The following is a 16915-nucleotide window of genomic DNA, read 5'->3' as shown; positions in this document are numbered from 1 at the left end:
ATCAAAGACTGAACAGTTGGATCCTCAAGGAGCAGCAGTTTGAATAATTAGGGCACCTACTCCAAGCAATGGTTGATTCAATAAAGGCCTTGAATTGTAGATTCTGTGTTGCAGATGTTCACTGAGGGCATGCTCACCAGGATTGATAGGACGTAACTGATGAAGGGGCTAAAAAGGAACGAATGCCCGTGGGGCGAGAGATCAGGATGTGTGTGCCAGGAGGAAGAGCTAGAGCTTTCACTTTGGGCGGTAGGAGCAGATGATTGTGGATGGGCACGGCAGTTTGTGGTAAGTCAGCCATGTTCAAGTGTGAGCCACTGGTGTTGGGTGTCTGTGCCTCTATGCCAGCATTTTAAAGAGGAGTCAAAATTGGGGAGGAAATGTGTCACTCTAGTAGACACTTTGCCCTAAGAATTGAAATTGAAGTAATTTTTCTAGGAGGAAAATTGGTGGCCATGTTTTTTAGTCTCTCTCAGTGTTACGTCTGAGATGCTTATTTACTTAGAATTTCCTTTTCTTTCATGTATATACTTCAGTGTATGACAGTTCAAGTATAGTTAACTCTTTTTCATAATCAATAACAGAGAATTTATTTCCAGCAATCTGGAAATATCAAAGAATAAACAGACATTAGATGTCAGGTTCTGCATTTGGGAAGAGCAAAAACAAGTTCCTTGCAGTTTTCTGCAGTACATAGCTTATACTGCCCTTTCTAACAGGATTGTAGCTATCATGTTATTAAAGAAACTCTTGGCATTTACTTAAGACTGTACATTAGCACTGTAGCTCTGTCTTTCTGTCGTTCATCAATTTGCTCGAGCGGGCATCAGTTACGTCTCCATTGTGAGAATTGTTGTTGCTGTTTTTGGCATATCGAATACGCCATGGGTAGCTTGCCAGGCTCTGTGGTGCAGGCGGAATACTCCCGGTAGCTGGCCATGCTGTCTTGAGAGGGATGGAGGAATCAAACCCGGGTCGGCCTCGTGCAAGGCAAATGCCCTACCCCTTGTGCTATCGCTCCAGTCTGTAGATTATAATGTAAATTTTAATTATAGTGTCATGTGTATGGCACTTTAATTAAAACCCTAGTTCTGTGGGTTGCCTGAGTGGGCCTTCTGCTCCAGCAGCTGAGAATTGCCCTTTCTGTCATTTCCAGTGAGGACTGGACATGCAGATCCAGGGTCCAGCTGCTGTCCCAACGCTATGGGCTTTACGCCTCTCCTCTGAGTGGGACTCTTTTTCTCTTGGGGTGTCCCGTCTCCCAGTGCCTTTCCACAGAGGTGTCTCAGGCGGACCTCTCTTTAGGTTCCTGCAAGTGTTCGCTGTGTGTCTCCAGTTGCACAGGTTTATGGAACTCTGGTCTTCAACATGTGCTTTGACCTGGTACATGGGGAAGTCCCGTACCCGTGACAGTCTCATTGCTCCCACCTCAGCTCATCACTCTCCAGCACTTCAGTTTTTATTGCTGTCCTTTGCGTCCTACTTGTTTCCTGTCTGATATAGAGCCCATTTTATTTTCTTGTTCCCTTTTCCTTTATTGCTCCCATTTTGAGGGAGACATTAAATACATTCTGGAGGATAGTTAACATTTATATATTCTTTCTCCTCTCTCTGTTTTTATTCTTGTATTTGCAATTAAATATATTGCTGGGGCACTGGGGTAAATAGCCTAGCCCACTGGTTTCTTGGAGACAGCCTTAGGTGGATGAGCAGAGGGCAAAGTGGTTTAATAGCATCTGGGGGATTAGCATATGCAGGGCCCTGTAGTTCTTTCCTGAGCTTCATCATCCTCTCATTTCTTTTTCGTTTATGCGTCATTTATATTCTCGTGTGTGTGTGTGTGTGTGTGTGTGTTTAAATTTTTAGATTCCAGGTCCTTGCTATATATCTGCAGATGTTAATTTCTGCGGCAGTGGCAGTACTTCTCCATCCAGCCCTGCCTCCAGCGCCCCTTCTCTTCTTTGGCATTCCCTTTCCCCCGTACTCAGTGGCAGCTGTTACAAAAGCACTGGATTTATGGTTTTTCTTTCGGGTTAGAAAGAGTTATTTTTTCATCAGAGCTTCAGTTAGGTACAATTAAATGCAAACTCTCATGTGCAAGTAAGTTTGTACGCATACTACATTTTCTTTGTGTTTTATGTAAAGGATTCCAAGAAAGCACTGAGTGGTAGTTATTCTTTATGACTCTCTCTCCCCACAGGCTGCCTTGTACCGCCTCAGCGGAGACTGGAATCCCTTACACATTGACCCTATGTTTGCTGGCATAGCAGGTGAGTGGCTGGTAATCTATACCAATGGAAATTATTAGCTCAGTTACCTAAATAATGTACTGTAAAAGCATTGCTACTTATAATGGCAGTTTGAATAATGTTTGAAAAGTAGCCCTTCCTAATTGCACTTACAGAAGTAACAAGGGAAGAGAGGAATGTGGTGTTCAGAAAATGTTGAAGTTCAGTGTATGGTGGAAGTCCTGCTAGTCTAAGGCCAAGGACAGGAGCCGTGGAGTGGGGGGGGGGATGTCGGTTCGTGTGGAGATCAGGGTATTGGAGGAGAGGGCAAGAAAGAGAAGGGTTAGAGAAGGAGCATCTCCACACGGAGACTGAAATCACCAAGAATGACTTTGTTTACAGCCAAAGCCAGACGGTTAACTGAGTTAGATAGTTCTTTATGTAGTGGTTAAACATTAGAAAAGAATTCTTTGTGTTGTCACTCACATCCCCTCTGTTCCCCCCAGCCCCCACCCCATTTCCCCAGGTTTCATACTTATTTCAGGAAGTATTATTTGTAAAATATTCTCTCTACTCCTTAAAATAGAATTCATATCAAGGAAAACCATGGAGACATTATTTTTGAGCCCTGATTTGACTACTTGTGGTTTTTAAACATGAAAATACCTCTAACTACATTTTCTGTCTAGGTTTTAAACAACCCATCTTACATGGATTATGCACATTTGGGTTTTCTGCTAGGCATGTTCTGCAGCAGTTTGCAGATAATGATGTGACAAGATTCAAGGCTATTAAGGTATGTGTGTAGTATGGCACGGTGGCACTGTTTTAGTTTTAGAGAGTAAAGTGATTTTAGTGATTGCATTGAAAAAGGTACATGGGGCCTGAGCAGTAGTACATCGGGTAGGGTGCTTGCTGGCACACGGCAGATCCAGGTTCAATCTCAGGCATCCCATATGGTCCTGAGTGCACTGCCAGGAGTTACCCCTGAATGCAGAGCCAGGAGTAACCCCTGACTTTTTACTTGAGCACCACTAGAGAGCAGGGGCCAGAGATGAGCTCACAGTCTGTGCTTCTGCCTCATGAGCTGGGGGAGAAGGCAGCTGGGATAGAGAAGGGATCACTAAGTCGTTGATGGTTGGAGGTGATCGTTTGGTTTGGGAGTTGTGGCTGAAAGTAGAAAAAGGACCAAACATGATAGCCTTTCAGTATCTGTATTGCAAACCATAATGCCCAAAAGTAGAGAGAGAGAGTATGGGGGAAATAGTCTGCCATAGAGGCAGGGGGAGGGGTGGGTTGGGGTGGGGGGACACCGGGGACATTGGTGGCAGAAATTGTGCACTGGTGGAGAGATGGGTGTTCAATAATTGTATGACTAAAACTCAAATATGAGAGCTTTGTAACTGTAAAAAAAATGTACTCTGGGGGAAAAAAAAATCTATGATTCATATCGATGATATCCTGGGTTCAAGTACCAGCTCGCCCCGACCTCTCCCCACAAAAAAAAACCCTAAAAGACAAATCAAAATGAAATTTTCTTGAGAAAATTTTATATTAGTGTTGTTTTTTGTGATTTGCTTCAATTTAATAAAAAATGTATAGTGGCCCTTAAAGATAAATCGAAATGAAATTTCCTTGAGATTTATGCTAATAATTTCTTTTTTTGTGATTTGCTTCAATTTAATAAAAAAATCTGTAGTGGCCATATTTGAATTCTAATAAACATACCTATATCAACTTGATAGTCACTTACTGAATTTTCTGTATTTCTGAATTGATTTTAAGCTTGTGCCCATTAAGAATGCCAAAGATATATATGTGTGTGGTGTTGTTGAAGTATAAATTATGTACACTAAAAAAAAGTTTAAGACAGTGTCAAATAGCTCCACTGGCTTTAGTGAATAATGTTCTGTGCAAACAGTGAAAATATATTTCTTTTGTCTTTCCCTTGATAACACTTTATTCTTAGGCTTTTCTTTTTAGTAAGACTCTTTATTAGTACCCAGTAATATTTACACAGAAAACTTGAAAGCAGTGTAGATCGCTTTGCAATTAAAACATAGCATTATTTTCTCATTTTTATGTACTGCAGATTTCATTAATGAGATTTACTCAGTGCCACTATGTTTTGTTCAGTTTTGGGGGCCTGCCCAGTAGTGCTGGGGACCAGCAGAATTAGAAGGGCTGGTGCTAGGGGTTCTGGGCACCGATACAGGCTTCCTGTATTCCAGATTTGCTTTCCAGTCCTGCGAGCCATTTATTATGCTGCTTAAGTCTCAGTGATCACTTGTATAACTCCACTTGAGATAATTATGCTTTTGTTTTTTGATTGGTCAGCATTAAACACTATATATTGACTCCAACTTTGAAAGAGCAAAGAATAAACTTTTGCTATGTCCTTTCTCTACTGATTTTATTATATGATTATTATTTTTAATAATTTCAGTATAAATCGCTGTTTTCTTTTTTATGCTCTCTAATTTCCCATCCAATCTTCTTTCTCCTTCAAGTAGAGAAGTTTCATTTAAAAAATTTTCAAACCTAATATTCTTTTTCTTTCACAAAGGTTCGTTTTGCAAAACCAGTATATCCAGGACAAACTCTACAAACTGAGATGTGGAAGGAAGGAAATAGAATTCATTTTCAAACCAAGGTATGCATAATGGAACTGTAGCTGTTTTGCCACCTGCTTCCCTATATATATTCTCTGCTTCTGTTCCACCTAGCTGTTAGTGGTTAGTACTCAGCCTTGGAGACAGAAGTTAGACGGTTTCATTATTTCAGTCAGTACTCACCTGTACTGGAAAATAAGAGACCTCTGTGTTTTTAAAATATTTTTTTTCTGAACCAAATTGATATTAGCTATTTGGAAAATTCAAACAATTAGATATTTATTGGGGGGAGGGGCTCAATCAATAGTCAAATTTGTCAAAATACAATCTTCAAAAAATTAAATACATGACTCTAAGATTTAAATAGGATAAGCATTTAGTTCATTTGTGAGGAATGGCTTCAAAGAGAATTAGAACAGCAGTGGTTAGGTAGAGAAGAAAAGCGCCTGTCATAGAGTCAGATGGGCAGGGGACCAGGAGGGAGAATGAGGACATTGGTGGTGGGAAGGGATGGGTGTTAGGACATAGTATGATTGGAATCCAGTCATTAACAACTTTGTAACTGTGTATCTCGCTGTGATTCAATTTTTAAAAATAGATATTTAATAGTGTTGTTCTGAAATAACTCTGCTGAATTCCAGGCTACGCTAGTTAATGTCTGCCAATCCCTTATGGTTATCTTTTCTACCCGACAGAAAGACTGTGAGTCTTGATCATAAAAAAATCTGAAAATTAACATGTTGTGTCCCAGGGTTGAGGCCTAATTTGTGGGAAGTCCAGGACAAATAAGAGTGAATCTCCTATAGAGAGGCCTAATTTGTGGGAAGTCCAGGACAAATAAGAGTGAATCTCCTATAGAGTTTAGTAATGGGGTGTGGTGGGAGCTTTAACTGTGCTTCAAAAATCCTAACAAAATGCCATCATCCGATGCGCCTTTATTAGTAAGCTTCCTAAAGATCATTTTGTTAGCACAGTTGAACAGGCTGACACTTCCTAACCTGGTTGTTGTATGACAGATGGTTTGTACCGAACAGTCTAAGAACCACTGTCAATAATAGCAGCTTCCATTAACGGTGTACCTGTGTTCTGCAGCCCTCTGATTTTATGATTTCACGTAAGTTTTGGGTTTTGAATAAGAAGATGAACTCTAAAAGTGTTAAATTCTATGACTAAATTACAGCCCTACCCTCTGTCCCCACCTTCATGCACCCCCCACCAATTCTATTGACAGAATAGTGCAGGGAGTTTCTAGGATCTAAACTTAAAGGGTGGAGAGGTAATTTGACTATAATAAAATTCTTGTCACTGTGCTAAATTCTATATAATTCTTTATCTTTTCAGTATATTTAAAGTTCTCCCATAGTGACTAGAAGTACTCTTTTCTTTTACATATAGTATGTGTGTGTATGTATAGAAAAAAAGAAAGAAATTTATTTGTATATTTCCCTTCCTCTCTTCCTTTAAACTACTATTTTAAGATATGCTTGGCTTGATAAAAGAAATTAATTTACTAAAGTGTATTTTGTTCTTAAATTTTTCTCTTTTCCTTGCTTTTTACTGTATATAATTTAGAATGAAATGAATTGTTTGAGAGATTCTTTTTCCCTCAAGTATTATGTATGTATTCACTTTGTGAATGTTTAAACTTCGTTTTAATAAATGCTGCCTTAATTTTTAAACAGTCCTACACATTTGTAGCAGTGTCTAGCTTTTATGAAAGCATAGCCTTTGGAATAGCTTCAGGTGAAACATTAGAAATTATATTTAATGATTATTTTGAAAAAAGGCTATTTAAGCTTGAGTTTGATCTCCATATATTTGCTGTTTGAAATAAAACTGGAATCGTTGCTTTAAAATGGACTATTCTTAGCCAGTTGTATACTTTTTTCTTTTTTGCTTTGGTTTGATGTTTGATTGGGGCTACTCCCAGTTGTCGTCAAGGCTGACTCCTAGCTCTGTGCTCAGGGGCTGTGCCTGGCGGGGCTAGGGGATCCTATGGGGTGTCTGGGATTGAGCTTCCATCTGCGTGGTACAAGGCTAGCTACCTTCCCCGCTGTACTGCCTCTCCAGCCCTGCCCGGTGTATTTTATATTAATAGAGTAAATGCATTTTGAGTACCTATGTGACTTACTGTCCCATACTTCTAGCTATTTACAGTCACACCCATGCTTCCCCCTTTATTAGATACGCTTACTTTCTTACAAAATCCTCTAAATACCAAGGCCCGGGCTTTACTCACACTACTTAGAGCCTGCCTGGTTCATAGGTTTGTCTTTTTTCTTTCCTTTTCTTTTTCTTTTCTTTTTTTTGGCCATACTTAGCAGTGTTGAGGGCTTACTCCTGGCTCTGTGCTCAGAGATCTCTCTTGGCTGGGCTCAAGGACTGTGTCGTGCCACTGGTTTAAACTGAGTCAGGTGCTTATAACGCAGGTGCCCCACCCGCTGTACTATCTCTTTAGCTCCCATAGGTATTTAAACTTAATGGTGATGGTTGATTCTAATATGGTTGATTAGTCAGGGTTAAGGTAATAACAATTAAATTAGTAAGCCTTCCTATTTACCTACCTTGATAATTTACAAGCTCTCTAATTTGGGTTATTTTGTTTTTCTCTTGAAGGAAAATTATGCATTTCTTTCAGATGACTCTATACTATTTCACAGAGAAGCCATGTTTTCATGGAATCATCAATGTGATCTGTTTTTATCCCCTCTTTAGAGTCAGGAAACGGGAGAGATCGTCATAGCCAATGCATATGTGGATCTTGTGTCAACACCTGGCACGGTAGCCCAAGCTCCCTCTGAGGTGGGTTTTTATAAACTGTGTTCAAGTCCTTTTCTAATGTCTGAATTTCAGGCCAAATTGCTTTAAGAATGTTTAGAATACTTTAGAAAAATTTTAATTCTGAGAGATTTTTATTCTTGAATTAGAGAAGGATGATTCAAAACTGCTTGGAGTAAAAAGAATATTTTGGTGTTTGAATTTTTTTAAAGGTTTTTTTTTTGGCGGGGGAGAAGATTGGGGCAGATTTTAGGCCATATTTTAATAGTCTCATGTTCATTGGCTGAACTAGCCAGGTGGTTTAGGCCATATTTTAAGAGAAAAAAAAAATTACAGGTTTAGAGTAATTGAATTTGTTTAATAAGAAATCTTAACCTAATATATTTTGGAGGGGAATATATTAAAAATTTAAACGTCCTGTGTGTTTGATGATTTGTGAAAAGGTTACATGCAAATGTAAAAATAGGACACATTCTTTACAAAAATTAAAATGAAAAAACTTACTAAGTTTTAGAGCTAGAAATTTAAGCTCACACAGTTTAGTCCATTTTACAAATCATTGTGTCCTGTATCTTTTACTGAAGTTGGGACATATGTTGTCCAGTTCCTAGTTTCAAACATCTTTTTCTAATTTCTGAGAGTAAAATCTTGTTAGGAAGACTGGGGTTTTGCTTGATGAATATATATAAGGGGAATATGAAAGAAGTTGAGAAAAAAAGTTTCCCCTATTCATGATCAGGTTTTTACATTTCTTCTCTCTTGTGCATATAATCTGTAATAATTTCACCCTCACTTGTTTTCTTTTCACTAGGGTGGCAAGCTTCAGAGCACCCTTGTATTTGAGGAAATAAGTCGCCGCCTCAAGGACGTGGGGCGTGATGTGGCGAAGAAAGTGAACGCTGTGTTTGAATGGCACATCACCAAAGGAGGAAACACAGCGGCTAAGTGGAGTAAGTCCCAGCCCGGCATTTTTAACCGGAGGGAAGAAAGTTTCTTTGTCCTGATGAAAGTCTGTCTCTTAGAAGGGAGGTAAATCCGACCTTCTTGGATACGTTGTTTTTCTTGGGACATGGTTTCAGAGCACCCAAAGACATGTGGAAGTTTTAGAGATAATAAGGTATGAATTCAATATAAAGTAGGTATTTGAAAGACTTCATTGTAGTATCTGAATGTTGTGTTGTCGAACATCCCTTTTTAGTGGTAAGCTGCGTTAATATTGAAACTTCTCAGAAACTTAAAAGTATACTCCCGAAGTATTTTTATTTGTTTTTTTTTTTTTGCACCCCCACCTGGCAGTGCTCATGGTTTATGTGCAGCTCCAAACTTAGGTGTCTATCCCAGAGGCTCAGGTGACCATAAGGGGTGCTGGGGATCTAACCTGAGTCAGTTGTGTGCAAGACAAGTGCTTTACCCACTGTACTATCCCTTTGGTCTCTCAGAAGTATTTTTAAGTATTTTGATAATTTTAAAATTGTCTTCCTCATCTCAGAACTGTATAATTTGGATTGGTCCATGGGGGCCACACCTGGCAGTATTCATGGGCCCCTCCTGGCTTTGTGCTGGACGGCCATATGGCTCAGGGGCTCAACTTTTTGAGTAGTCTTTTTTTTTTTTTTATATGAAAAATGGCATCACAGAGAAAGAGATTTAGATGCAGGGCAGCAGGAGATCATTTGTGTTACTTTTTTAAGCTCCTGGGTTCAGAAATCTGTATGTCAAAAAACGAACAAAGGCATCTCGGAGAGAAGGACTTAAAAACGTTTTATAAATGACAGATTAAATATGTAACGTAGAATAATTCCTGTTTTGGATGTCTGCATTTTCTGTTGGTTTATTTACTTTCCTATTGTGAAGAATAAAGGATTCTTTTTGAGTTATTTCCCCCTTTTCCCCCTCCAGCTATTGACCTTAAAAATGGTCCTGGAAAAGTGTATCAAGGCCCTGCAAAAGGCTCCGCTGATACCACGTTCATACTTTCAGATGAAGATTTCATGGAGGTCGTCCAGGGCAGGCTGGACCCCCAGAAGGTAATGTTCCAAAAATAGTCACTTACTCATCATTATTGCTTTCTCTTTGACAGTTGAAGTCTCTGAGCAAACCTCCCACATTCTTATTTATAAGACATTCCTTAGAACTCTGAGGAAGACATTGTTGAACCACTGCACAATTGAGATAGCAGTATAAATTTTCACTCCTCTGAAAAATTAAACCAAGACTTGCCTGTTGGTTAGAACCCTTGCTGGTGACAGCAGCGGTTAGCCAACATGCTTTTCCTTTTTTTATGTGTATTGGTGTTCTTTACCACAAAGAAAGCTAGAGAAATGGAAATATTATTTAGAAGTTACTTTCTTGCTAATAATCACGAATACTTAATAGCTGATATTTGTATTATTCATACTGTGATGATTATTAATATTAGTAATATAATCACTGTCACTGTCATCCCATTGCTCATTGATTTGCTCGAGTGGGCACCAGTAACGTCTCCACTGTGAGACTTGTTACTCTGGCAAGCTACCCGTGGCGTATTCGATATGCCAAAAACAGTAACAACAAGTAATATAATATTAAAGGAAATATTATTAAAATATTAAAGAGAATATACCTGTAGTAATTTTTCTGTTATTTTATTTGGGTCCCACCTGCTGTTTCCACTGGGGGCATAGGGCAGAGGGCAGAGGGCTGGCTTGTCCCTGCCTGGGGTTGTTGGTCCCTACCCTCTTGCTGGCAGGATCATGTGGTTGAGGATCGGTTCTGGGGCTCCGGTGTGCTAAGCCTGTGCTCCAGCCCTCGGAGCTGCCACTCTGGGCCCCAGTTACAGGAATTTGATGACATGAGAGTCCATGATCAACTGTATATTTATCTTAAGAAATTTACATGTAACAGATCCATGCAATTTATAACCTCTAATGTTAATTGAATTTGGGTTGGTGGATCATGTATATGTGTGTGTGAATAAATATTATTTTCTCATGGTCCTAGGGCTCAAAACCAGGGCCATATATATGAGAGACATGTGGTCTGTAATTGAGCTGCATTCCCAGCTACATTTAATACATTTAGACATTTAGATGTGTTTGTTTTTTTTTTAAGTTCATTTTTATAAAATGGAGTTTCATCGGCAGTATTTGACACTGAACTTTGGGTGAAATTCTTCAGCATACAATAGAACAATATAAAACCCATATCTAGATCTCTTCATATGTTATTAAAGGGGAAGTCATGTGTTCTTAGATATTTCATTAAGTTAGTCATTGTATTTTGGTACATAGGATAAGAAAGTTGTCTTAATTACTATTAAAATTATGAGGAAAGGTCCCACCAACCAGTGTCTTACCTGATATGAAACATGCAGAGTGATTTCAGTGGGAACTCATGCGTCAGATATGATTTGACCTCTTTGACCATTATTACTTAAGATTGCTCTGAAACTTTGGGTCGTTAAAAAATATGAAATAAAAGTATTTCATACTAGTTACAATGGAGGAAAGTAGTTGTTTTTAAAGTCATAATTATGGGGTTAGAAATTCCAAAAGAATCCGCTGAATAATGCTTAGAATGAAGGACTTTGAACAAATAGTTCAGTGCACAGTAATTATTTGAAAATAGTTTCCAAAAAATTTCCTTTAGGGGTCAGAAAGACAGCTCAGGGGGCTGGAGAGCACGTGCTGTTTGCGTGTAGGAGGCCCAGCTTCGACAGGCTCTCTAGGCACTGCAGGAGGGTACAGCCAGGAGCACCCCCTGAACTTCACCTGGTATGTCCCCAAAACAGAAGGAAACAAAATTCATTCATAATCACAAGGACCCGCACACAGAACAAACTGAGTACATGAGAAAACAAACAGTTTTCCTGGATATAAAGAATCAGAAGTTGCAGAGTGCTTAAATGTATCATCTCTGGCATTCGATATTGCTCAGCCACACACTCATTGCTTACATGAAAATAGTAATTACAACAACCCCAGCTACTGTTGGGATAACCAAACCCAGCCATGCATGCCAAGAGCTGCCGTAGTCCCTGCCAGGTACCAAGTGCGCCCTCAGTCAGTTTCCCCCTCAGGAGAACCTGTTCTCACGTGGGTTCAAAGCACACAAAGGAGACGCTGTCTCTGCCCTGCAGGGTTCAAGTTGCCATCAAGGAACCACGAGCTCTTGGGTGGGTATGGCTGTGTTTCAGTAAAACTGCTGACAAGACTCCAACTTGAGGCCCGCCAGCTGGTTTTGTTAGGAGTGTTCAAAGAAGGGGGATAAAGCATCCTTCAGAAAGGCTTGTGAACTCGAACCGAGTGCCAGCGGTGGCTGCTTGCTGACGGAGCCTGGAACTGAGAGGGGCGAGGCGGAGAGGCGGGAGAGGTGGACGAGGGCCCGTGGCCGCGGGCTCTGGGGAGAGCTTCAGGGAGGTGAGACTCTGTGTGTGATGGGGAGTCACTCGGGAATCGGACAGGAGCCTTTTGAAGAAATATCACGGTCTCGTCATTCTCAGAGTCTGCCCTCAGAAACGGGATGGGAGCAGAGATCTGTGGACAGAGCTCTCCCACTCTGTGGCTGTGAGCAAATGTGGCTGCACGCCATCCTCTGGGCGGTAGGCGGGAGATTAGCTCCATCTGCACCCCAGGAGCTTGGCAGGTGGTTCTCAGGGCCCTTTCCGGCTGCTGCGTCATTTGTGTGAGTGCAGGGAGGGTGGTCACACTTTCAGCCTTCCGCTTTTCTGACACGGGAACCAGGTTCCATGAGGTCCTATGATGTTCCTCTGAATTGCAAGAACACGTCTGTCTGTCTGTCTCTTTCTGTTACTGAATCACTGTGAGATACAGTTATAAAGCTTTCATGTTTGAGTTTCAGTCATTTGATCAAACACCCATCCCTCCACCAGTGCACATTTCTACCACCAGTGTCCCCAGTATGCCTCCACCCCCTCCCATCCCTCTCCTGTCTCTGTGGCAGACAGTTTCTTTCCTATTCTCTCTACTTTTGTTTTCCATCCTTTGACTTTGAGTCTGTATTTGCTCTGACTGTTCAGATGTGTTTCTTGTAGGCAGCAGAATGTTGGGTTCAGTTTCTGAGTCCATTTTGCCACTCAGTATCTCTTAATTGGTGCATTTAGACCATTGATATTGAGAGAGATTTTTGTCACTAGTTGTCTGTTCTCCTGCATTCGGATTGTTTCCAGATTCTGGCTATTGTGAACTATGCTACAATGAACATACAGGTGCAGATGTCATTTCTAATGTGCTTTTTGTACCCGTGGGATATATCCCCAGAAGTGGTATTGCTGGGTCATATGGAAGCTCAATATCTGTTTTTTTAAGAAATGCTCATACTGTTTTCCAGAAAGACTAAACTAGTTGGCATTCCCACCAACAATGAAAGAGAGTTCCTTTCTCCCCACATCTGCGCCAGCATGGTTGTTCTTGTTCTTTAAGAGCACGCATTATTTATTTATTTATTTAAAAAAAATTTATTAGTGAATCACCATGAGGTACAGTTACAGACTTACAAACTTTCGTGCTTGCGTTTCAGTCATACAATGGTTGAGTGCCCATCCCTCCATCAGTGTCCATTCTCCACCACCAGTGGTCCCAGCATCTCTCCCACCACCCCCACCCCGTCCTTCCCCCACCCCACCCGCCTCTGTGGCAGGGCATTCCCTTTTGCTCTCTCTCTCCTTTTGGATGTTGAAGAACACACGTTTTAAAAGCAGCCCAACAAATGCCAGCTTGCTTGAGAAGCACAGCAACCAACAGGAAGTGCGTCTCGGCCCAACTGAGACAAGAGTACAGTGAAGTTCTGCAGCATGGCCAGAGGAACTGGCACAGAGAGCCACCAAGAACCAGGCTCGCAGCTGTGGCCTGTCTGCTCTGACTGGCAGCAGCTTTATCTCACAGGCAAATAAACTGTAGATATAAGAGCAAAATTCAGCTAGCCCATTTACCCCAGCGGGAGTAAGGGGGACCTTGTGGAACCTGGTTCCCGTGCCAAGAAAGCGGAAGGCTAAAAGTGTGACCACCCTCCCTGCACTCACACAAATGCCAGCAGCAGCCAGAAAGGGCCCTGAGAACCACCTGCCAAGCTCCTGGGGTGCAGATGGAGCTAATCTCCCGCCTACCGCCCAGAGGATGACGTGCAGCCACATTTGCTCACAGCCACAGAGTGGGAGAACTCTGTCCACAGATCTCTGCTCCCATCCCGTTTCTTCCTGCTTTACATATCCCTTGATAAATAAAAAATGCCTTTAGTTGTCCCTTCTAATCTTTTTCAACCTGAAATCTATGTTGTCGGAGACTAGTAAGGCCACCCCAGCTTTTTTGAGGGAGTTGTTTGCAGGGATTATTTTTGGCCTTATGCTCCCTATAATATTTTCTCAGTAACAGAGCCAGTTGTGAGTATTGTGATTTGTGCTCTGGATTTTCTTCTTTGGGAATTTGAGAGAGAATGCAACAACTTGCATGAGTGTTAGGTTGGTACAGAGCCTTTAAAAAGAAAAAAAAATTTTAAAGCTTTTTTATTGAATTGCTGTTTGAAGCTATTTTTTTTTTCTTTAATCCCTCAGCCTCCCATTCCTATTTATATTTATGGTCAGCAGAGGTTGGTCTGTAGAGTATCACACTACCATACTGGCAGTGGAAGTGGATCTGGAATGCGTAGGATTTTGATGGGGAAAGATGTGACCTCAGAAAGGATCTTTCATAATCTAATTGGTGCCACCAGTTACTGCCCCCAGCGCCCCCGTGTAATCCCATCAACAGCCAACATCCAGAGACTATAAAGCCAAGCTCCCGGAAGCACGCAGCCACGATGTGGCCATGCTACATTTGATAGCCTAGTTCTTCCTGTTAGATAACCTGGCAAGTTACCTAGAGTTTATTGCCCACACGAGGGAGAGCCTGACAAGCTCCCCGTGGCGTATTTGTATGCCAAATACAGTAACAATGATGGGTCTCATTCCCCTGACCCTGAAGAGCCTCTAATGCAGCACCGTTGGGAAGGACGAGTAAAGAGAGGCTGCTAAAATCTCAGGGCTAGGATGAGTGGAGATGTTACTGGGCCCACTCGAGCAAATCGATGATCAATGGGCTGACAGTGTTACAGTGATCAAATCACTGTGAGATAGGCCCTAACAAAGCTGTTCATGATTGGATTTCAGTCATACACAGAGACAGACTTGGAGCAGTTTTGCAGCGTTTGTCTTGGTAATGAGCTTCAAATGCTCTTAGAACAGGTCAGACCCTAAATGGTTGGCACCTTTTCCTTTAACTTAACTAACGCACAAGAGTGGTCGATGGCTGATGTTACACCCTCTGTGGATGAGGAGGATCAGAGGATAAGTGTTTTGCCTTGCTAGTATGGCCACAGAGCCTAGCTTTTAAAACACTCAGACATTCTGGTGCTACTGCCTAGGATCTGCTCACCACTTAGTTACAGTCTTTTTCTGTCATCAGATTTTTGTTTTGTTTTCGGACCATACCTGGAGGTGCTTAGGGTTTACCCCGGCTCTGGGTTCAGGGCTCACTCTTATACAGATCAGGGGATTGAACTCGGGCTGGCCATATGCATGCACAAGGCAAGCACCTTTCCTACTGTATTCTCTCTCCAGCCATGTCATTAGATTTTTAATATGACAGTGACAGTGACAGTGATTTTTATAGGTGTCTATTCAGCTAGACTAACTTGTCAGTTTCTACTATGCAACTAAAACACAGAAATAACTTATTTCACCAAGTAATCATTGCAGAATTTCTATGGGGCTGGAGTGATAGCACAGTGGGTAGGGCGTTTGCCTTGCACGCGGCCGACCCGGGTTTGATTCCCAGCATCCCATATGGTCCACTGAGCACGACCAGGGGTAATTCCTGAGTGCAGAGCCAGGAGTGACCCCTGAGCATCGCTGGGTGTGACCCAAAAAGAAAAATAAAATCATTGCAGAAGTTCTGACAAATTGATTTTTTTATTTTGTTTTTGTTTTTTGCAAATCTGATACAAGATTTTTAATATGCTTTTCAAAATTATCTAGGAGATAGCTAGAACTCATGCCAGGCCTACTTGAGGCCCCAGGTTCAATCCTCAGCACCATTTGGCTCCTTTGAGCACTGCCAGGATATCCCTGGTGGCCCTCAGCACCACCATAGCTCAAGCTGTACCACACCACCAGGACTGACCATTGAACTCTCAGGCCGATACTGTAGGATGAGCATGACTGGGAGTGGCTCCAGGCCCTTGAACACCGTGGAGGAGACCTCCCACCCCGCCAACGCATGTGGAATTCAGGATTGTGATTGTTTGGTCCACAGTAGGCCTTTGATTGTAGGGTCACAACTCGCAGGGTCTGTGGAAAGAGACTAGAGCCAGGTTGATGCAGAACTTTGACCTCTGTTAGCCCTCATCATTCATTCTGTGTGTGTGTGTGTGTGTGTGTGTGTGTGTGTGTGTGTGTGTGTGTGTTTAAATATCTAGTGAGTCTATTTTCTTTTTGTACCTGAAAATATGAGTGCCATCTGTAAGCATTAAACTATCCTTGCTGAAGAAAAAAATTGTCTCTCTTCTCTAGGGTTATCAGTTGTGTTCGGTGGGAACAAGGGTCGTTTATTTAAAGGAGCAATACACTGTAATGTGCTCAAGGCTGGCACGCTCTCTCCTTCGCAGGCTTTCTTCAGTGGCAGACTGAAAGCCAAAGGGAACATCATGCTGAGCCAGAAGCTTCAGATGATTCTTAAAGACTACGCCAAGCTCTGAAGGACACCCTGCGTTAGGAACAGAAACAAGAAAAATCGAACGCTCAGTTCCCCCGTATCTGTGCAAATGGTTCCATGGAACTGATCAAAATGATATGGAACTGATCTTCACATTCAGATTTCAGATAACTGTTCAGATGTTTATTTTCTACTAATTTTTCATGTTATTATTTTTACAAGGAACTATAAGGAATTGTTAACTATCCTCCTATTCTTTGATTAATAGCTTCAAAATAAAATACAATCATCTAAGTATAACCTCTGCAGCATTTGTAAAGGTGTTGTAGGTTGAAAAGAAAATTAAATAAGTGAAGGCTACTTGGTTGTCTTTTGTGTCTCATGTTGTTATTTTCTCATTGATACACCCCTTGAATTTTCATAAAAAACACTTTTTGGCTTTTTGGGTTACACCCAGTGATGCTCAGGGTTACTCTTGGCTCTACACTCGGGAATTACTCCTTGTGGTGTTCAGGGGACTCTATGGGATGTCAGGGATCAAACCTGGATTGGCTGCTTGCAAGGCTCTACTGCCTGAACTATTGCTCCGGCCCAAAGCACTCAGTTCACT

At 41.5% G+C, this 16915-nt stretch overlaps 1 protein-coding gene across 1 annotated transcript in view; it reads left to right on the top strand.

The window, feature by feature from the left end:
* HSD17B4 (hydroxysteroid 17-beta dehydrogenase 4) overlaps positions 1-16665 on the top strand; it is a 70700-nt gene extending 54035 nt beyond the window's left edge. Inside the window, exons 18-24 of the mRNA XM_004609805.2 lie at positions 2201-2270; positions 2918-3024; positions 4795-4881; positions 7556-7642; positions 8430-8568; positions 9518-9645; positions 16259-16665. Coding sequence (XP_004609862.2) covers positions 2201-2270; positions 2918-3024; positions 4795-4881; positions 7556-7642; positions 8430-8568; positions 9518-9645; positions 16259-16348 — 708 coding nt within the window. The 3' untranslated portion in view covers positions 16349-16665. The remainder of the gene's footprint in view (positions 1-2200; positions 2271-2917; positions 3025-4794; positions 4882-7555; positions 7643-8429; positions 8569-9517; positions 9646-16258) is intronic.
* Positions 16666-16915: the final 250 nt, after the last annotated feature.

The sequence above is a fragment of the Sorex araneus genome, chromosome 6 (assembly GCF_027595985.1).
Source record: "Sorex araneus isolate mSorAra2 chromosome 6, mSorAra2.pri, whole genome shotgun sequence".
NCBI lineage: Eukaryota > Metazoa > Chordata > Mammalia > Eulipotyphla > Soricidae > Sorex > Sorex araneus.
This window is presented reverse-complemented; position numbering and strand designations above follow the sequence as displayed.